The 21955-nt window shown below is 36.7% G+C and overlaps 1 protein-coding gene across 2 annotated transcripts in view; it reads left to right on the top strand.

Annotated features, from left to right (window-relative positions):
• The window catches only part of GPATCH2 (G-patch domain containing 2), a 169243-nt gene that overhangs the window by 124298 nt on the left and 22990 nt on the right, over positions 1 to 21955 (top strand). Inside the window, exon 8 of one of the 2 annotated variants that reach the window (XM_032872928.1) lies at positions 2063 to 2133. The exons of the other annotated variant lie outside the window; for it this stretch is intronic. Coding sequence (XP_032728819.1) covers positions 2063 to 2133 — 71 coding nt within the window. The remainder of the gene's footprint in view (positions 1 to 2062; positions 2134 to 21955) is intronic. 2 annotated transcript variants of the gene reach the window in all.

The following is a 21955-nucleotide window of genomic DNA, read 5'->3' as shown; positions in this document are numbered from 1 at the left end:
ATTTTCAGAAACAATTTTGTTTTCATGGTACGAAGTGTTTCTAAATTGAAACACTCTCAGATTAATGGACTTAAGATAAATAGTTGCCATTTTCTATACGTAGTAATAATGAGATCGAGCTTCAGCTGCCTATCAGATACTAGATCTCACTCCCTACTTCTTTATCACATTTATTCCATCATTCATTCATTCAACAAATAGTTACTGAGCACTAAAACTATACCAGACACCGTGCTGGACCTTGGAGATGCAAGAATGAATAGGGGAAGCAAAGGGCCACAGGTGAGCGAGAATGTGGTGCACACGCCAAGCTAGAAAGCTCAGTATGGCGGGGCTATGTAATTTAGAGAAGAGGAGGTTAGTGACCATCACCAGAGGGGAGGTGGGTGGAGAGATGGGTGAAATAGGCTCAGAGGAAGGAGAGTGGCCTTATCACAGTGAGCACTGAGTAATGGACAGAATTGTCGAATCACTGTATTGTACACCTGAAACTAACAGAACGTGTGTTTACTATACTGGAGTTAAAACCAAAAAGAAAAAAAAAAAAAGAAGAAGAAGAAGTAGGAAGGTTAGGTTGGGGTAGGGGGAAACATAAGAAATTAGGAGTTTAGAAATGTAATCAAAGTATGAAGGGCCATGAAAGGCTTGAACAAGATTTAGGGGTTTATCTGCAGGCAGTAAACTAGATCTAATTTTAGAATTACTGGCTGCAGCGTGGAGAATAGATTGGATAGGAGTGAGTCTGGAGGCAGGGAGGCCTTTGCAAGTAAGAGAAAATCATGGTACTAGGATGGTAGTAGTGGGGAAGGAAAGAGGTAGATATTTAAGAGAAATTTAACATACATGTACTTATCATTAAGACCGTCCTGAAAAAATAAATGATTTAACTACATTGTTGATGATCTAAGTTCTGTTTCCTCTCAAAGGTGGCCAAATGTTGCTAATTATTAATTCCAAATAATGTCATTAAATAGTTTAAAGCAGTTTTTTATCAAAAGGTATTGCTACTGGTAGGCAATACCCACTGACAACCAGACTCATTAATTATAATCATAATGGTAGCATTTGAACCATTTTACTCAGCACTTCTTGTGTTTTGGTCATAGTGCTAAGCATTTTACATGGTTTATCTTGTTTAACCCTCCTGGCAACCCTATCAGTAGATAATATTATCTCCTTTTTACAGATGGACGTGAGGGTTAAGTACTTTGCCTAAAACTGCCCAGTTTGTAAATGGCAAATCTGTTATTAAAACCTAGTAACTTGTTAGTTACAGGCACAGCTGGGATTAGAACCTAGATCTATCTGCATCAGTACTTCTAAGATTTCTACTTTTGTTAGGGTTAATTTCTAATATGCTGTGCATCTTCCTTTTGGCCCAGTCTTGTGTATAATTATATTTCTGCATAAATAAGATAAGCTACAGTTTGAGCAAACACATAGTACAGAGTATTGACTACTGGGTTTTTTTTTTTTTTTTCTTTCCAATTAGTTACGGCAAAGCCAAGTGTGAAGGGAAGTGGATGGTGAGGCATTTTGAGGAGGCAATCAAATGTATATACATACTTTCTAATTATGTATTTCCAAGCCAATAATTTCTTTGAAAACAAATGTTTTAAGTGTGTTTCTTAACCATGTTAGGCCAGGAGATACAGAAAAATATTAGATCTTTTATGTCAGCATAAATGACAAATTCTCAAAACTTCACAGCTGAACGCAATGGTAAAGGCCCTTGGCAAGAGAGGTTATGTGACTTTAACCAAGACTACTCCAGAGAACTCGGATAAAGACTGAGTTCTAGAACCTCCCGCTCGGAGCAGTCTCGCTGTCAGGGAAACGTCAGATTGCCAACGCTTACTCCCAGTTTTGTTACAAGAGTGTCAGTGGCATCTCCAGTGAGCCCAGTGATCTTCCTTGTGAGAGAAACCAGTAGAAGGCAAAAAAAAAGTTACCGCAAATGCAGGAATGGTGTCCCTTTGCTGAGAGGATCACCCTTCTACTTCCAAAATAATACAATGAAAATATTTTTGTTTCTACTACTTTGTCTTAACACTTTGTATAGCATCAGCTTCTGAGAGATAACCGAGCTGAAAGAGGACACAAGAAAAACTGTTCTGTGAAAACAGCTAGCAGGTAAGCCATTCAGATCATTTTTAATTCTGCTTATTAAGTCATGTGCTCTTTTTCTCCCCATACCAATATGAATGGATGAGTGATAGCTGAGTTGCCTTTGAAGTTGCCGTCTAAAGAGCCAGTGTGAAATATTTCAACTATTGTTTATTAGAGTCGATTTCAGGATTATTAGTAATGAATAGAGAGATACCATTCAGAATGAATTTTTAAAAGAAAAGAAAATTTCCGTTTCTCATAACTAATCAATACGAGATCAGGATTTAGAATAATCATTTTAGTTTTCCATTTAAAAAAGTAGAATAAATCTTTTTCCCCTTAACTTATATGGTACTTAGACCTTATGAGAGAGCAACATGTATATTCTAATAATATATAAATGTGTCTATAGAAAATACACTCATTTTAAGAAGTGCTTCTGGTTCTTACTCATTTTATATTGCTGAGTTGATGTTATTTTTTTCCATTAACAAAGAATTTGTCTCAGTCGGTTGTTTTAGATATATATTTTCAAATTTTGCATGTGGTGTTTCTGAAGACTTAATTTTTATTTAGATGAAAATGGTCCTCAGAATATTTTTTTAAAGATTTTATTTATTTATTTGACAGAGATCACAAGTAGGTAGAGAGGCAGGCAGAGAGAGAGAGAGAGGGAAGCAGGCTCCCCACTGAGCAGGGAGCCCGAGGTGGGACTCGATCCCAGGACCCTGAGATCATGACCTGAGCCAAAGGCAGAGGCTTTAACCCACTGAGCCACCCAGGCACCCCTGGTCCTCAGAATATTGATGAGAACTACCACCCTGGGATTTACACTTACTCAATTTTTAACAAGATAACTGACTTCAGATAAATTGCATCCCATGGTTTCCCGTTGGTAGGGCGCTAGCTGCTGTGTTTAACTTTACCAAAGAAACAATAGAGCTTTAAAGTATAATGTTGTACAAAGTAACCTCAACTGAGAACCCACTCGATCTCTGAAGAAGCAAATGTAAATCCTCTCCAAGCATGGCCGCCTAATTTAGACAATCAAAAACTGTCAAATAGGGGCGCCTGGGTGGCTCAGTGGGTTAAGCCTCTGCCTTCAGCTCAGGTCATGGTCACAGGGTCCTGGGATCAAGCCCTGCATTGGGCTCTCTATTCAGCGGGAAGCCTGCTTCCCCCTCTCTCTCTGCCTGTCTCTCTGCCTTCTTGTGATCTCTCTCACTCTGTCAAATAAATAAATAAAATCTTTAAAAAAAAGAAAATGTCAAATAAATAATAAGTTGACCATCAGTGATAGTCAACATAAAACCAATATATTTACCCCTAAGAATGTCAGCTCCTAAGATTATAGCAATATCTGTATAAAATGTATACAGTTTATAAATAACTGTGGATGAAATATTCATACAAATAAAATGAGCAGACAGCAGCTCACTATTGGAATTAATCAGGCAAAATGGAAAAAAAACATATAATTGTTAGAAATGAGAAATATGATTATTAAAGAGATAATTAGTGAAATGGAGATACGGCCAAAGAAATAGACCAGAATATAGCCTAGAAATACAAGGAGATTGGAGAGTAAGAGAGTCCTTAAAAGACACAGAAAAAAGTACAAGATATATTTAATCAGAGTCTTTGATGAAGAAGGGCTTAAAACACATGCACACAGACACACACACGCACACATACACACACGATATTTAATGAGATATTGGTTAAGAATCCCCAATGTGAAAGTTATAAATCTGTACTTACACATACAGAAAGCACAATGGATACTAAGTACAATAAATTAAAAAAAAAAAAAAAAATCCAGGGGCACCCGGGTGGCTCAGTCTGTTGGGCGTCTGCCTTTGGCTCAGGTCATCATCCCCCCACATAAGGCTCCCTGCTCAGCAGAATCTGCTTCTCCCTCTTCCTCTGCCTCTCCCCACCATTGTGCTCTCTCTCACTTGCTCTCAAATGAATAAATAAACTCTTTAGAAAAGAGAAAAGAAATCCACACCTAGTGGTATAGTGTAGTATACCCAAAACAAGAGAAAATCTTAAAAGAATCCAGAAAGAAAGGACAAATTGTCTACAAAGGAATGGTAGCTATACATCAGATGTCTCTGTAGCAGCAAGGAACCCAGGGCACAGTGGACTCATCTTCAGAGTTGTAAGTGGACACACAACCTAGAACTGTGTACCTAGAAAAGCGTCTCTCCTGGATGAAAGTGAAGTAGGCACATTTTCAGATTTTCACAAACTAAGAACATTTACAATCAACAGACTTTGGCCAGAATTTTTAAAGGATGTATTTCCAAACAATAGTCTCCCAAAAAAATAGTCTGAGATTCAGGAATGATGCAGAGCCAATTAACTGAAAAAGATGTGGGTAAATGTAAACAACCATTGTTTGTATAAAGCGATAATGATGTGTGATTCATAGGCCTTTTCAAAAGACAATCTAAAATAGTGGACAGCAATAGCATTGGCAGGAAGAGATGAGTTGTGAAGCATGGGCATGGGACAGGGCCAGTGAGGAGCTAGAGGGAAGGGTTCCAGTGGGGCATAAAGAAGGTCTTGGGATGAGGGTATTTTCATTATCTTGAGTGTGCTGATGGTTTCACATGTATATACCTATGTCAAAACTTGTCCAGTTGTTCAGTTTAACTGTGCATTTTTCTTATGTCACCTACACCTCAATCAAGATCTTCTAAAAAATTTTGGGGGGCCACCTAGGTGGCTCAGTCGGTTAAGCATCTGCCTCCAGCTCAGGTCATGATCCCGGGATTCTGGGAGCAAATCCTGCATCAGCCTCCCTGCTCAGCAGGGAGTTTGCTTCTCTCTGCCTCTCCCCCCACCCCCACTTGTTCCCTCTCTCTGTCTCTCTATCTCTCTCTCAAATAAATAAAATCTTCAAGTAGTCAAAGTCCTTATGTTGGCCTTCAAGGCCGTTTGTGATCTGGCCCAGATCTTTTCGCTTCCTCCCTGACATCTTCTGCCACTTCACTTCTTACTCAAGCCCTCCTGCACAGTGGCTTCTCTGCTATTCCCCCAGCACCCCAGCCCCACTCATGTCTCATGGCCCTTGCACATGCTGTTCCCTCTCCCTGCAGCTATCTTTATGGCTTGCTTCCTGTTTCCTTCAAGTCTCTCCTCAATGTAAAAAAGGTTCATTATCCACCAAACCCATCAAACTCTGATTGATATGTCTTCCTGATTGTCCAAGAGGGACGATCTCTTTAAGCTTCACGAAAGCTTACTTTACTCACTGGAGTGCTTTACTCACTGGAGTATTCCCAATACCAAAAACAATGCCTGATACATGGGCAATAAATATCATTACATAAAATATTTGTAGAATTCATTTAAAATCGATTCTATGGCAGTAAAGTGCTTTGATTGAGTCCTTGTGGGGACCTCTACAGTTAGTGTCTGACTCTAGTCCGCATGTCACTACTTACAGGCTGGGTGATCCTGAGCAAAATACTTAACTTCTCTGTTCCTCAGTTTACTTATCTGTGAAACTGGGAAAATAGTCATACCTACTTCATAGCACTGTTAGAAGGGATAGATGAGTTAGTGCCTCTAAGGCATTTAAAATGGAAGAGCTGAAACATTAGCTCTTATTTCAAGGATGGTCTTGTTATTTCCACCTGTGTGTTTTCTAAGCACTTGTTCAAATTTATTTTTTTATCCTATTTTTCTTCTACCTAGTTTAGAAAGTCAAATCATTCTATAAAACTCAGGACAAAGTATGGCAGCCCCCAGCCCTGTCCTTCCCCATTCTCCAATTTCACCCTCCAGAGGAAACCACTTTCAACCCTTTTAGCCATTTCTTCTAGTATCAAGCCAAACTGCATGCTTATATTATGATTTCTTGATGTTCTTACTTTGGTATAACCTACTGACTTTCTGCTGTATGTCCTATACATAGACACACGCATACACGCACACACGCATGCACGCACCCCTTATCTGCATTTTTCTCTCTTTCTAGTAGCTATCTCATAATTGTCAGACCAAATCAATATTCATTGTTTGCATTAATGTGATTATGTATGTAAATATTATTCATAGATGTATCACTTTCTTGTTGTCATGGAGATAACTGTCTTGTTTTTCATTTGCTTTGTTTTCTGTGTGCCTCACCCCAGTTCATCAACCACCACTACGCAGAAGTGTAGTTCCTCTCGATTCTTTTTCTGGGGGGCCTCCCTCTTGGAGCTGTCCGTTTCTCTGATCCTTTCTCAGCTGTGTGCTGTCTGGACCTGCTGCACAGCTCAAGTCCCGTGATCTTTCTTCATTATCATCCTGGGGCTCTCCTTCATCTCTCCTACATGGGATTTCCTGTTCCCTGGCCTCCACACCATTATTTTTCCTGAGCTTTCTGAGAAGGAGAACAGTCGTGGTTAAATTTGGGCACTTTGCATATCTGAAAATCTGTTTGTTTTAGTCTTACATTGACTGATTCAGCTGGGAATGGAATTCTTTTGGGAGCCATTTGCCTCGGGATATTGAATTCATTGCTCCCATGCGGGGAGTTGTCCATGGTTTCTATTCCCCCTGCTCTCTTAGGATTTGGATGTTGGAGTGCCCTCAGGTGATGCTCCAGCTTTCCTTAACGTCCCTTTTATATATTGTTGTCTTCAAAGATTTCTGGGCAGTTTTATCAAAGTGATGTCCCAGACCTTTTATTCACTAAAAAAAATTCTCTTACACTTTTCATTTCCAAGAGCTCACCTTGTTCTTTGAACATTCTTTTTGTACAGATATCCTCTGTGTTTTGTTTTGTGGGTGCAGTTTATTTTCTTGTGTCTCTAAGGGTAACATTTGTGTGAGGCACAGGGCAATTCATGAAGGTGAAGTAAGCACAAGGAGAGAAACACTCGAGTTTAATTTTTGTTACAAGTTTTATTAAGTGCAAGACAAAAAATTCTTCACCTTTCTTATTTATATGTATTTTTCTGCATTGCTGTCTTCAAAGCCATTTTCTTTCTATTATTTTCAATATTGACTTGACTTTTCTTACCCCCTTTGGATGAGTGACTACACTTCCCTTTCTCAACTTGTGGGAAACATAAAGGTTAGAGAACAGAACTATAATGCATTAAATCAATAAATTTGGGGATCATTTACTCCCAAAACATAGCAGGCAGGTAAGAAAAGATAAATGCACCAGTGGTCTGCCGCTGGTGACTCACAGCCGAGCCTCTGAAGCTCGTGGAGACAGTGTGGTCTTCAGGTGGGCATTTCTCACCGGAGCTCGGCATCGTTCTTCCAGCCTGTGGAGGGTAGTACATGTTACCCTCAGCTCTGCGGGGGAGTTTTCAACACCTCTGTAGCCGGATTTTAGGCCCTTATTTACCAAGGCCACTAACTATAATGCACTTGGGTAGTTTTCCAGATACCCAATTTATGGCATTTTTCCTTTTTTGCCACACCCACTTCATCTTGGCTCTTCAAATCGGTGACTGGGTGCAGGGGAATTGTGTCTTTTCCAACTCTGAGACTCTCTTATGTCTAGCAGTACCAAAGAGGTGACAACCTATGAAAGCCTCCTTTAAACAAGCAGCTACTTTGCTAATGACAGTCTGTTCTCTCGAGAAGCTCTACTTCATCAACAACGGACTGTATTTTTCAAGGGGTCCCGTGCTGCTTCCTCTGAAAAGGGCAAGGGGTCCTTTGGATTTCTCTCTTTTTCTTTCTTTCTTTCTTTCTTTCTTTCTTTCTTTCTTTCTTTTTCTTTCTTTCTTTCAAATTTTATTTATTTGTCAGAGAGAGCATAAGAAAGGGGACAGCAGAGGCAGAGGGAGAAACAGGCTCCCTGTTGAGCAAGGAGACCAACACAGGACTCAATCCCAGGAGCCTGAGATCATGACCTTCCTGAGCCACCCAGGCATCCCCTTTTGACTGATTCTTAACACAGATATAATGTAAACTAATATAAACAAACTCTAATTACAAACAGTGCTATAATGTCCTCTCATTGATCCAAATGGTATTAGTCTTACACATCTTCCTTTTAGTCTGTTGCTTCACTTTTATTCCTTGGGGGGAGCCTTATCATACAGCAGGTGTGTCAGATACTAAGTGGTGTGAAAAACTTTTCAGCAAAACGTTACCCTCTTGTATTCATTTTGTGTTCGCCCAAGATTTTGCATTGTACTGCTTGAAGTTACGTGTTTCCTGTCTTGTATTCATCCGTGTTGCCCATACCTTACTGATTATTCCCATCTGATTCTTCTGTTTGATTAGTCTATGAAGTTCTGTTTTCTGGTCCTCCTTCCATTTCTTCAGAATTCTTTATCCATTTTCCTACTGTGGCATTTTGTCTTAGGCTTCTTGTGTATTATTTCTCATCTAATACTGAATGAGTATCTCCTTGTGTACCTGAAAGCCTATGAAAACAAATAAAAACTTAAGGAAATACAAAATTATTTCAAGAAATAAATGCATGAAAGCATACTGGATTGTAATTTTTAAAAACCGCTTCTTATTACCTATCACTGTCAATATTTGATAATTAACAGGCATAATTTTTGAGTGGTCATTGCACATACTAGATTATTAGCCAAAGTGAAACACACACACATATTCACATTCACACACTCAGCTAAACCTTCGGGAATTGCATCTGAGTGTTTTATAAAAACAGTGGTGACATCTAAATTTATTTCTTCAACCCATATCTCTCTCTTAAATTCCAGACTTTAAAAAAAAAAAGATTTTATTTATTTATCTGACAGAGATTACAACTAGGCAGAGAGGCAGGCAGAGAAAGAGGTGGAAGCAGACTCCCTGAGCAGAGAGCCCGATGCAGGGCTCTATGCGGGGCTCGATCCCAGGACCCTGGGATCATGACCTGGGCCGAAGGCAGAGGCTTAACCCACTGAGCCACCCAGGTTCCCCTTAAATTCCATACTTGATATCCAAATCTTCCACGTTTTTATCTCAGTAGTCAAATATAATTTTATACTTCTCAAAGTTAGGAAGTTCTTTTCCTCTACCTTCATCTCAAACTCCAATTAAATAATTTCATATTGTTTCTCATGTCATAACCTTTGGTTAGTACCAGAAAGTTCAATATAGTTTCCCAAATTGAAAGGCAGTAAAACTTGCATTAAATGATGCCTGATTCTAAGGGATGTGGCATTCTTGAAAATGTCTTACTTTTTTAAATACCTCTTTATATTTATGATTAGTCTTCACTATTCTGAGAATCCATATAAAAAGATTGATAGTTTGACAAAAATTGACAGCAATTTTATTGAATTATTTAGATCATGTCATGCCTTTCCTCTTAGATCTGTATTTTTTTTTTTAATCTGCTGTTCTTCTTTACTTAAATGAGTTTTGTCATTTACTCTTGGGAGGCACAAAGGCTAAACCATCCAGCTGTCTGATACGTAATTTGAAATTAAGTAAAAATGCTTTTATTGTTGATGTTATTCAATTGTATTTAATATTTAAAATGTCTTTTAACATTTTAAAAGTAGCTCAGTCGGTTAAGCGTCCACCTTTGGTTCAGGTCATGGTCTCAGGGTCCTGGGATCCAGCCCTCTGTCAGGCTCCCGGCTCAGCAGGGAGCTTACTGGTCCCTCTCCTCCTGTTCATGCTCTCTGTCACTATCTTGATCTCTCTAGCTCTCTCTCTCAAATAAATAAATAAATAAATATTTTTTTTTAAATGAGGGAATATAAATTTTAAAAGATAATAATAATAAATAAAATGTCTTTTAAAAATATGTTATTTCACTTTTACTTAGTTTGTAGTAGCATTACATTTTTCATCTACTTAGTGTCAAATAATTTGATAACCCCTGGATACTGTGTGTTCTGTTTCTTATGTCAGCAATTAATAGTGAGGAAGAAGAAATCAACCTCTTGCCTATTAGTAGTAAAGAGTCTCCCAAAATGAAAAAAATGACAGTAGATTTCATCACAGAATCAAAACAAATCCCATCATAGTGACATACAAACACATTCATGTCAGCCTTCTTCCGTCAGGTTAGAAGAACATTTCTATTTACTTTAATACAGAGCATATTCATTTTTATATGATGATACAAATCATTGTGTTGTGTTGCAGCTTTAACAAATAAAATTATAGCTGTTTTTTATTTGATCTTCTAAAGATCCGAAGATGTTCAAGGTTTGATTTTACTTAGTCTTCCCCATAGTGTCATCTGTTACTGGAGAAGGAGATCTAATTTGCAACGGATACAAAACTATTTGTCATTTTGCAGGTTTGCCAAAAATAAATGAAACTATTAATTACTACATTTTTGAGCAGCTGTTAATAAATTGGGACAGGATAACTGTTCATTAGAGTACTGGTTAATGACATGGACTATATTGGTTCAGTGTTGCTTTTCACAGAAATGTATCAACATGATTAAACCTATTAACAAAAGGTTTATGTAAGTGAAGCTTTATGTAAATTTTTAATATGAGAAGTTACCTACCCTATGTTAACAAATTTGCCATTTTAAAACAAATCCTCCTTTGTCATATTAAACTAATGATTCAGTACCATATTTTAAAACAACTTATACCACTTAATATTCATGTTTTATATACTTTATGTTTATATGTCCAAAATAATGGCTTGAAACTGCTTTTAAATAGTAATTTTAAAAGTAAAATGTCTAGTGTGTTGTTGTTCTACTTTCTAAACCTAATATTCGCATTAAATTTCATTGTCTTAAAAAAGTTTACCCAATCCTCCAGATAGAAAATATCTTAAAAAAAAAAGAAAATGTCTTTTAGATTTTTAAATTCATTCATACATATGCATGAAAAAAGACATAGACTATATTTACATATTCCCTTTAACATGAATGTATACATTCTATACTTGTTTAATTGGAATACATTTAATTGCATCTGTGTTCTAATTTAAAAATTTTTTAATGGCTTCTAGGTATGGATATTTATAGTAGCGTAATTAGAAATATACCACATATACAACATAAAATGGTTTTTAAGGAATTTAATCTATTTTATACTATATGACAAAATTATTATATTAAAAAAAGGAAGTAGTCTCAAATTGCCCCTTCTCATGCCTCCTGTCCTTCCTTGCCAAAATTTTAAACTAACGGTTATAGGGAGTTATTTTAAGTTGTGACTATACTAAATAAAATTACTTACCAGCCAGTTAGAATTTTGAGAGATTGCTTTTCAGGGTAATATGAATAACCCACAGACAAAAAAAAAAAAGGATTTGCCATTTGAAAATATGTAATGTATCCATTGTGTGGTAATTTAAAAAGCAATCAAGTCCTGGTAAAACATTCCTGACAATGTCTTTCTTGAAATCTGGTAGCTCCGTTAGATATTGTCACATGGCTAAACGCATGCACAGCCTCTCCCTTCCAGAACAGCAGTGGAATTTGGCCATGGTCACTAATAATGGAAAATAGCATAGGAAAGCCTTTCTAGTAAATTTGTCTTGTGGAGTCCATTTCCTTCAGACAGGTGTCTGTTTCACAGCTGGCTCTCTCCAAATTGGTCCTGTGATTGAATGGACGTGGACACAGACCTAACCTTTAACTCGCAGAGATGGCCCCCTGAGGCAGGAATAGAGGTCCACCTGCAGGACCATGTATTAACAGCAGCTGTGTCCCCACTGCTGCCCAGGTCATAGCTTCACTGGGGGTACGTCTGAGAATCTGATCATCCGATGCATATAGGTGCCAGAACACTCCCCAAAACATCAAGTATTCCTAATTTATTAGGAAAAGAATTGCTGTAAAAGTTAATGTTTTAAACCAGCAATACAGTAAACCAGCAACACAATAAACAGTAGCTCCTACTTGATCATTTGTACCTTGCAGCCTGAAGAATAAACCTCGTAAATTCATCAGCCGCATTGACAATGCTTTGAATTTTAAAAATACTATTTTGTGTCCATAGAAAACCGATTATACGAACTCTTGAACTTTGACATATGTAACTGCTCATAATATAATGGGGATCGTCCTGCAGTCTAAATCAGTTACTGCATATATAAATAGTGGCTATGTAAGCATAAATTATGTAATAATTTATAAAAATTTTCAAATATTAAACACTTAACTATCACTTGTTGTAGTTGATTTTAATTACCTTTCAATTAGGAGGCAATTTAAAAATAAACCTAAAAATCACAAAATGATGTCTCGTAGAGTTAGAGCTATGTTTTTAAAAGAATCCACTTCTTTATAATCAGAATTTTTCCTTGCCCTTTCTCTTCAGAAATATTTGTCATCACTCTGTAGTGATTTGTTTGTATACCAAGATATTGTTGGGAATTTACTTTGTTTATTTCATATACTTCTGATCAATTCCAACTCATGCCCAATTATATTACACTAAATTAACATAATTCAACAGATGTTGATATTTAAATGTTTTCTGGCATTCAAATCTTGGACAGCTGTCTTTGAGCTTGGGGAAAAGGCAAACATTTAGAGTTAAATGCTGAACATATGCTTAAATTACTAATTAGAAAGATGGAATAAAAACTATGCATTATCCTTTCTAAGGACAATAAACCTCAGATAGGGATTTCTGTAATCTTTTTACATCAAGTTACAGTCCAGAGGTATACTCAGACTAAAAAACATCAGACTCCATGGATAACTTAATTTAATTTCAAGTTTGATCACTTAAAAATTATGGAGAGTGTCACTAGGATTTGAACATCTAAAATGACTTCATACTGGCAGTTTTAAGAGTTGAAAAGATGCTCTTCACTTACAATGTCAGGATGGTAAAAGCAGTTTTTAACAATATTTTATTATGGAAAATCTATCATATGCAGAAATACAGAGAAAAATATAAGCTCAGTGTATCTCTCAGCTGGCTTAGATCAGGGTATGGCTAACCTGGTTTCATGTGTATCCCCACCCAGCCCTTCCTCCAACCCCAAAGCCCATCTACCATATGACTTCAACTGAAACGTAACAGTATGTTCTAAAATATAATAGCCTCTCTTAAAAAAAAAAAAAGACACCGTACCATTACCACATCTATTAAAAGAGCAATAATTTGGTAATACATGTTATTTCTTAACATATGTTAATATATGCAATTGATATTCACATTTCTTCAGTTATTTTGTAATGTTTTATTTTATACATTGTTTGGATTTGGATCCAAATGAGATCTGTCTCTTATAATGGGTTGACATACATCTCTTTAAAAATGTTCCCTTTAATTTATAAATATGCCCTCCCCAGCCTTTGTTTCTCCTTGAAAGTTTTTGATTACAGAAATCAGATCGTTTGTTCTATGAAGTTTGTCACCTCATAGAGGTGTTGCTGATTTTACCCCACTGTGTCATTGCACATACTCCTCTTGTCCCTCCCTCCTGTAATTGGTATTTAAATCTAGAGAATTGATTAGGTTCAGGTTGTTTTGTTTGTTTTGTTTTGCTTTGTTTGGGCCAAGACTGTTTCAGAGATGGTATCTTCTATTTTTCTCGCTTCCATGTCTCTTTCTGTGATTGGTTAGCCATAATGATCCCAAATTCATTCAATAAGGGTTACAGAATGGTGATATGTTAATTCTGTCATTTCACTTTTGCTTATTGGTTGGATTACTTCTGTTAAAAATTTCCCCCACTTCAGCTACTTGATTAATTCAAGGCACAGATCGTGTAGGAAATGAGAGATAAATACTTGATCACTTCCCTTGGTTATCAGTTTTCAGAATTAATGGTTCTTTACATTTTCCAGAGATGAACAGTGAAACTTGATTCTATTTTTTTCTTTAACTCATTTATTTTAAACATATTTGATGTATTTCAGTTCATTAGTTATTATTCTAATGGTGTTAAAATTGGCCCATCTTTGGGCAATGGAAGTTTATATTGGTTCCCGAGTCTGTTTCCTTTCTACTGGATTTTCTTTGCTTTCTTCCTTGCCATCTGGTATGTTTACTTTTTCAAGGCTACCTTGTACCTTTTCTAGCCTAGACAAAGACTCTGCCATTTCTTTAAGAAGGGAAATAGTTTCAGAAACTACAATCTGGATGTTAGAGCTATAATTATTTCTAGCGCTTTTTAATGGAATGCGTTAGGATTTTTTTTTTTTTTTTTAAACATGTTGGCTCACACTAATAGTCTTGACTCAAATTCAAGACTTCGGTATTTTTGTACTTTCCATTATTGATTATAATCTCTTTTTTCAACATTGAAAATACTACCTCTCAATGACACCATATAATTAACAGTTGTCCCTTGAACAATGTGGGAAGGTTAGGAGCACCCACCCACACCCCGTGTGATCAGAATTTCTTTGGTGACTTTTCCCTCCCCAAAAACCTACTGATGGCCTACTGTTGACCAGAAGCCTTACTGATAACATAAACAGTTGATTAATGCATACTTTGTGTGCTATATGTATTATAATATATAATATATAATATATGTAATATATATGTATGTATATTGTATTCCTACAACAATGTAAGCTAAAGAAAAAATGTTATTAAGAAAATAATAAGGAAGAGGCACCTGTGCCTCAGCAGTTGAGTGTCCAACTCTTGGTTTCGGCTCAGGTCATTATCTCAGGGTCATGTCCTCAGGGGTCGTGAGATCAAGCCCAGAGTGGGGGCTCCATGCTTAGTGCAGAGTTTGCTTGAGATTCTTTCTCCCTCCTTCTCCCTTCCCTTCTGCCCGACCCTCTGCTCACATTCTCTCACACTCTTCCTCTCACTAAAATAAAGTCTTTTTAAAAAATCATAAGGATGAGAAAACACATTGATAGTACTGTACTGTATTTATTGGAAAAATTCCTTGTATAAGTGGACCCGTGCAGTTCAAACCCATGTTCAAGGGTGAGCAGTATTCCTTTTATCTAACCAGTCGTACACAGAGCAGTCTCAGAATCACCTTATCATCATGACCATCAAATAAAATAATTTTTAAGAACAGCCTAAAATTTGTCCTTTCCCTATTTGTTTTATAATTCTTACATATTTCACAAGGAATATGTAGTCAATTCCTGTGTGTAGTCAATTTCAAGCCCCTTGAGGGACCCCTGGGTGGCTCAGTCAGTTAAGTGTCTGCCTTTGGCTCAGGTCATGATCCAAGGGTCCTGAGATGGAGCCTGCTCAGCAGGGAATCTGCCTCTCTCTGTCTACCCTCCCCACTGCTTTGTTTTTCTCTCTCTCTCTAAGTAAATAAATAAAATCTTTTTAAAAATAAGTAACATCACTTGAAATAGTTTCTAAGTATAGATCTACCAACTTGAAATTAGGTTCTTTAGTTTCATCTTAATATTCAGAGACTTCTCTTTAAAAATATATTTAATTTTGTTATATAATGACATAAACATCATTATAGGTTCTATAATCAAATCTCCACCAAAAAAAAAAAAAAATCATTTTCAAAGAGGTCTAACCTCTATCCTGTCCCCTCAACAGGGGGCAGGTAGCTGTTTTGTTTTGTTCTATTTATGGTTTATCCTTCTGTTGGCTTTTTTTTTTTTTTTTCCTATTTTAGAATAAGCAGATCTATCTTTCTTCCTTTCTGTGTTTCCTTTTCCTTGCTGTTACTTGCACTCTGGTATAACATTTTACATTTCAGAAGACTTTTGTTTTTTCTAATAATTATCTTTGCACTAATACTTTGGGCAAGAGAGGCTGTTTGCTATTGGTTCCCTACTGGGACCTATCCTGAAGTCAGCTAGTAACCTCTTTTGCCCTTCTCATTCCTCTCCCAAGCACTGGATGTAAAGTCAATGATACTCTCCTAATATCTATAGGCCAATCAGCAAACTCATTCCATCTTCCTATATACTTTTCATTTCTCTCCCCTTTATGATATGGGTACTCTGTATACATTCTTGGAGGCATGAACCATCCATCCTGTGCTGTCTTCTTCATTTCAGTTCTAGTTTTGGTTCTAGCTCCATTCATTTGGTATAAATTCGGCAAATAAATATAATGTTAATGATCCCCATCACATCTGCAGTCAGTGTTTCTCTGTTCTTTTTGTTTTCCTCTGGAAGGGCTCATGGAACAGTGTCCCTTGAGTTCCATGACCTGTACATGTAAAGGTCACTTTGGCCAAATTTACAACCCATAGCTCCTGTCTTCTTTCCTCAATAAATAGGTTCCTGCATTGTCTGTATAAAACATTTGTTTTCAATGTCTGCTGGAGTCTGGTTTCCTTTCATGTTTCAGTGACTTATTTTTGCCTGGATACTCAGTGATAATTTCTTTCTCTTTAAAGCCTGAGAGCTAGAATAGACTGTATTCTGGTATGGACATTCAAGGTATTTTTTTCCCAAGGACGAAGTATGCTCTTTCTGAAGGTAGTTGTTGTTATTCTTGAAATAAATTTTAAGATTTCCTCCAGTTACAGTTTTTCATGTTTATCTCGTTTCATTGCTTTGGTTTTGCTTCAAAAGTTTCTCTTATACATATACTGGATCTTTTTTGCCTGTCTTTTGTAGTATCACTTATATGATCCTTTTTCTCTCTCCTTTTATTTTGGATGTTTTTATACTTTGCAGCCTGTGTTTCATTACCTTCTATTCTCCTCCATCCTCTTTATTCTCTTATATTTTAGTCTAGTTTCATTTCTGGAATTTTTTTTTTAACTTTCTAATTGTTTTCTGGATGCTGTCATCTCTCTTTGGCTAGCTGTTGTTAGGGGAGGGTTGGGTTATGCTGTATAGATTCAGAAACAAGAGTGCTACTGCCACCATATTCCCAGAATATTCCGGGACTTCTTCATAACCTGCTTATTTTTAAGGGTGGAAATAAGTGATTGGAGCAATACATGGTCAGGGCTGCATTTCTCTACTGATAGATCTAGTATGTCATGATTTTCTAGTCTTCTAGTATAATAATGTCTATGTTTCTTTTAACAATGATGCTTCGTACACTACTTCCACACACCTTTAAGGACTTTTTTTTTACCAAGTATATAAAAGCCACTAGTCTAGGTGATGTGTTTGGAACCCACATACTGTGTACAATCTCTGCATTCCAGAATCTTCTATCCTCCTACTCAGGAAAACCTGGACTCCATCCATGATTCATTTTAGCCTCTCACTCTTGTGACCTGTACTTAAAAATTCTTAATGGCTCCTTATGCACTGTTCCTAGGTTGTAAATTGGTACAGCAACTATGGAAAACACAGTATGGAAGATCCTCAAAAAATTCAAAACAGAACTATCATATGATCCAGCAAGTTCATTTCTGGGAATATATCCAAAAAAAAATAAAAACACTAACTCCAAAAGATATCTGCACCCCCATATTCATTGAAACATTTTTTACACTAGCCAAGACATGGAAACAACCTAAGTACCCAGCAGTGGATAAATGGATCAAGATGGTGTGTGTGTGTGTGTGTGTGTAATGGATTATTTAGCCATAGGGGAGGAAAAAAGAGCAAATCCTACTATCATTTGAGACAACATGGATGGACCTTCAAGGTATTATGCTAATTAAAATAAATTAAACAGAGAGAATACTTTATGATCTCACTTAAATGTGAAATTAAAAAGGGGGGAAAAAAAACAAGATCAGATTTATAGTTACCAAAGGCAGAGGGTGGGGAAGGGGAAATTGCAAGAAGGTGGTCAAAAGATAACAAGCTTCCAGTTATAAGATAAATAAGTACTAGGGATGGAAGGTAGTGCATGATGACCACAGCTAACACAGCTATATGACACATAGGGAAGTTGTTAAGAGAGTAATCTACCAATCTCATCACAAGGAGAAAAGTTTTTTTTTTCTTTCTTTGTTTTCTTTGTTTTTCCTTTTCTTTCTTTCTTTGTTTTCTTTTTATTGTAACTATATGAGAAGATAGATGTTAGCTAACCGACTGTAATCACTTCAGAATGTATGTAAATCAAACCATCATTTTGTACACCTTAAACTAATACAGGTGTGTATCTCAGTTATTTTTCAATAAAACTGTAAAAAAACAAACAAACAAATGGATGGAAACACACAAACACATAAATTCTTAATGGCTTCCCATTGCCTTTAGGATCAAGTCCTAAATGTAGCTTGCAAGGTCTTTCTCAGTCTACCCATCTTGACGATTCCAGCCTCATCTCCAAATACTCCCTACCTTGAATGCTATAAACCAGCTGCAATGAGCTTGTTTTTGTTCTTCAAATAAACTCTGCCCTCTCTACAGTAGAATTTAAGATTCATAAAAAAGATATAAAGTAGAGTGGGAAATCAGCTTGACAACCTCTGATTTGGTATATCGTGTTCTGTTGTATTTGCATTCATGACACATTTGTATGTTTATAGAATATATTTAGACCTTTTAGCTAATGATAAGTCTGGTATATTTCCCCATTCGTACTCTAAAAACAAAATATGTTCTGGTTCCTAGAATTTCTCTACTTCTTTGGGCTTATGATTGGGACAAGAAAGCGACAGAATCAATACAGTGTTCAGTTTACCATAAACAAACTCTCTTTTTGTCTTTGGGGAATTATAGTCAAGACTTACTGAGCACATGCAGTGAGCCACACATCAGCCCTCACATCAACTCTTTGAGAACAGTTCCACTATTACCTCCATTTCTCAGATGGGAAAGGCAACGTGTAAAAATTAAGTAACTTGTCTAGGTTTGCCCAGGTTGTTAAATGGAGAAGCAGCAATGAAACTTCGTCTCTTGGCTTCAGAGTCCACACTCTTAACCACTGCGCTGTAACACCTCTCCAGATAAGTGGATATGCAGTTAAGAAGGATCAATGACAGGGAATTTAAAATATACTACCTAAAATTGAAGAAAAAAATTCCCCATCATTTTTCTGGTTAAATACCAAAATAGCTGAGATCCCCTGGGTGTCAACAATGCATTTATTTCATCTCATTTAATTTCCAAAATTAGCCTCTGAAGTAGATACTGTTATTTTTCCCATGTTGCATGTGATGAAAGAGAGAGAGGTCCAGTAGCTTTCCCAGCTCAAATGCCAGATAATTTACACCATAGTGTCTTTTTCCTCAAGTCTTATTCCTAAGACGTATAAAAATGAACTCGACCATCTTCTTAAATCTGCTATCTCGTTTTTAAGCAAAACTGTTGACTCTTCTAAAATAGTAATTTTAAACATTTTAGATTATTTGTGCATTATGTAACAGAGAAAGTGGCAACATTTTGAAACCATGACTAAAACGATTGGTGTTAATTTGGCATTCAGTGTCTGAAATTTAAAAAATATAGAGGCCTGCATGTTTTTTAAAGAAATGCAATGTAAATGAGAAAAGAGTAAATGTATGTAAATGTAAATGAGGAAATGAGAAAAGACTTCATTTTTTTTTTAAGATTTTATTTATTTATTTGTCAGAGACAGAGGGAGAGAGAGCGAGCACAGGCAGACAGAGAAGCAGGCTCCCTTCCGAGCAAGGAGCCTGATGTGGGACTCGATCCCAGGACGTTGGGATCATGACCTGAGCCGAAGGCAGCTGCTTAACCAACTGAGCCACCCAGGCGTCCCAAAAGACTTCATTTTTATTTGAAGTTAATTTTTGGTAGGATATTTCTCTGTGGACATTTAAAGATAATAGACCTTCCAAATATAAAGGGTAGTAGACCTGAATTACCAAAATGAGAAAGGATGTTTGGTCAAAGATCTTGATGACATAATTGATTCTGAATATAAGCTAATGCATTCCAATTTTGTAGGTATTCGAGTTGAATAGAACTAGGAGAATCCTGAAATACTCTTTCTCTTGATCACTGAACATTTAGTGTTCATGTAGTCAGCACAAGCCCCCAATAGCTTCCTTAGCTATTAGAGTATATTTCACAGTCTAGGAAACATTTGCTAACAAGTGTGTAAAAGTTTTATGTACATATTGTTCATTCGTCTGCCAAAAACTATCATGGAAGAGAAGGCACCGAAAGCATTCTTTTCCTAAAGTTACACTTAGCAACTTAGCAAAACACAAAATTATGTAAAAAGGGAAACACTTTTGCATTAGATGCCTGCCTAGACTTTAAAAGCTGACTTAGATATATACAAGTTTGATTTTGCACATACTTCCACCCCAAAGCCCACGATAGGAACTGAATTCGTTTTGTGATTTTCTATTCCCATAAGTAAGCATTTATTTATTACAGAAATCGGAACCTCAATAAAGATATTGATTATCATAAAAACAAGTTACTATCAAAACTCTGGCATGCCTTGTTAAATTTTATTCAATAATGATTTAATAAGTGCCTGTTGTTGGCAAGGCTTATAAGTGCTGAGGGAAATCTACTTAAAAGAAATAAATCAGATGTGGGCCCCACTGCGTTCAAGGAATCTACAGTCTAAATAGAGTATTGGTTCATGTAGATATATAGCTGTAGCTTAAAGTAAAAATCATTGTTTTCTCCAAGGAGTGAGAGATTATTCTGACTATAGCAGTCAGATAAGTCTGCCTAAAGGGGGTGGCATTTCAGCTGAGTCATAGATTCCCAATTGAATTCCACCAATAAACAATAATTTAACCTAAATTCAAGTAAGTTTGCGTCTAATGGCAATGCTGTCTGACATATTCCAGAGTAGAAATAACTCCCTACATCTTTCAGAACTTTAAGACATTCTGGCCTATTATTAAAATATCCAGTGTTTATTACCTCCTCAGTGTGGAGGTGAAAGTGGCAGCCACATCTGCCTTTGCGTTTTAGTGGTTGTACTCTACAGATGTTCATTACAGCAGGTAGAATTAGGACATTAGTCTCAGTCCCCTTTCAACAAGTCATCATGGGACACTTTACAGAATACCAAAACTGAGCTCGGTCTTGAGCCTGTATCTGCCAACTCAGCCGTGCAAGTAAATTATAAACTGTTGAATGAACAGAGCCTCTCAACTTCAAAAGCTACCTTGGAAGTAGATCTCCATGGAATTCCATCTCTGCACCAGGCCAATAACTTCCTGACCGTAGCTACAAAACTATCCAAAGCTACTTCTACAAAGAATTAGGGACAGACTTTTTCCCCACCGAATTCAACTATTGATTTAGTTAATAAACTGATTAATTCAGTCCAACAGGCATTTCATTCCTTTTTTCTAGAGAATTTAAAATAATGGCAAATGGACAGATTCATTGAACTTCTTAAAATTTGATGTCTGCAGGGAGGTGACTTCTCCCCCCGTGTCTCCATATGTTCTCACTCCTGTCTTGTTGAGTTGCTCATAGAGCCCCAAAGATGGCATGTGGTACATGCACTTCAAGGTAGTTGTGCCTCTCTAGATGTCTTCTCTCACCAAGGGGCCTGGAATGCCTTGCACTCTGGTTTGGAATTCTCTTTGAATATTGAGTTGAAATCATTTTCCCACTTGATCGGTAGACTTTAACCCCTTGAAAATGAAAGCCATATCTTTTTTATTTCCCAATCCTGTTTTATGGCATAGGGCATGGCATGCATTACATTTTCAGTAGACATTTATTAAATGGAGTATAATAAACTAAGTTGAGGCAGTATGGTATAGGGGAAAAAATTATTCTTTAGAGGCATGCATTCCTTGGCTCAAATAGAATAACTTCATTTCTGTTTATGTGATCTTTGACAAGTAACAGTTTCTCTGGACCTTAGGTTCCTCAGACCTATCGTATGTGAAATACTTAGCATAATACCCCATATGTAGTTGACACTGAATATGTTTGGATGTTCCTGGTAATTTAGTAATAAATTCTAAGATTTAAGAAACTAACGTGTATTCAAACTAATAAAAAAAAATAACATATTTTCTGCCCTGCCCCTTTAATTCCATCATTCTCTGATGCTGGTGAAAGAAAGAAACTCAGCACTTCCATTCCAAAATATTCCCTAAGAACTGCACTTATTAAAGCTTGGCTTAGAGTCAGAAAGAGTGAATAGGAGATTATAGT

This window comes from Lontra canadensis, unplaced genomic scaffold (assembly GCF_010015895.1).
Source record: "Lontra canadensis isolate GAN:19392208 unplaced genomic scaffold, GSC_riverotter_1.0 scaffold46, whole genome shotgun sequence".
Classification (NCBI taxonomy): domain Eukaryota; kingdom Metazoa; phylum Chordata; class Mammalia; order Carnivora; family Mustelidae; genus Lontra; species Lontra canadensis.
This window is presented reverse-complemented; position numbering and strand designations above follow the sequence as displayed.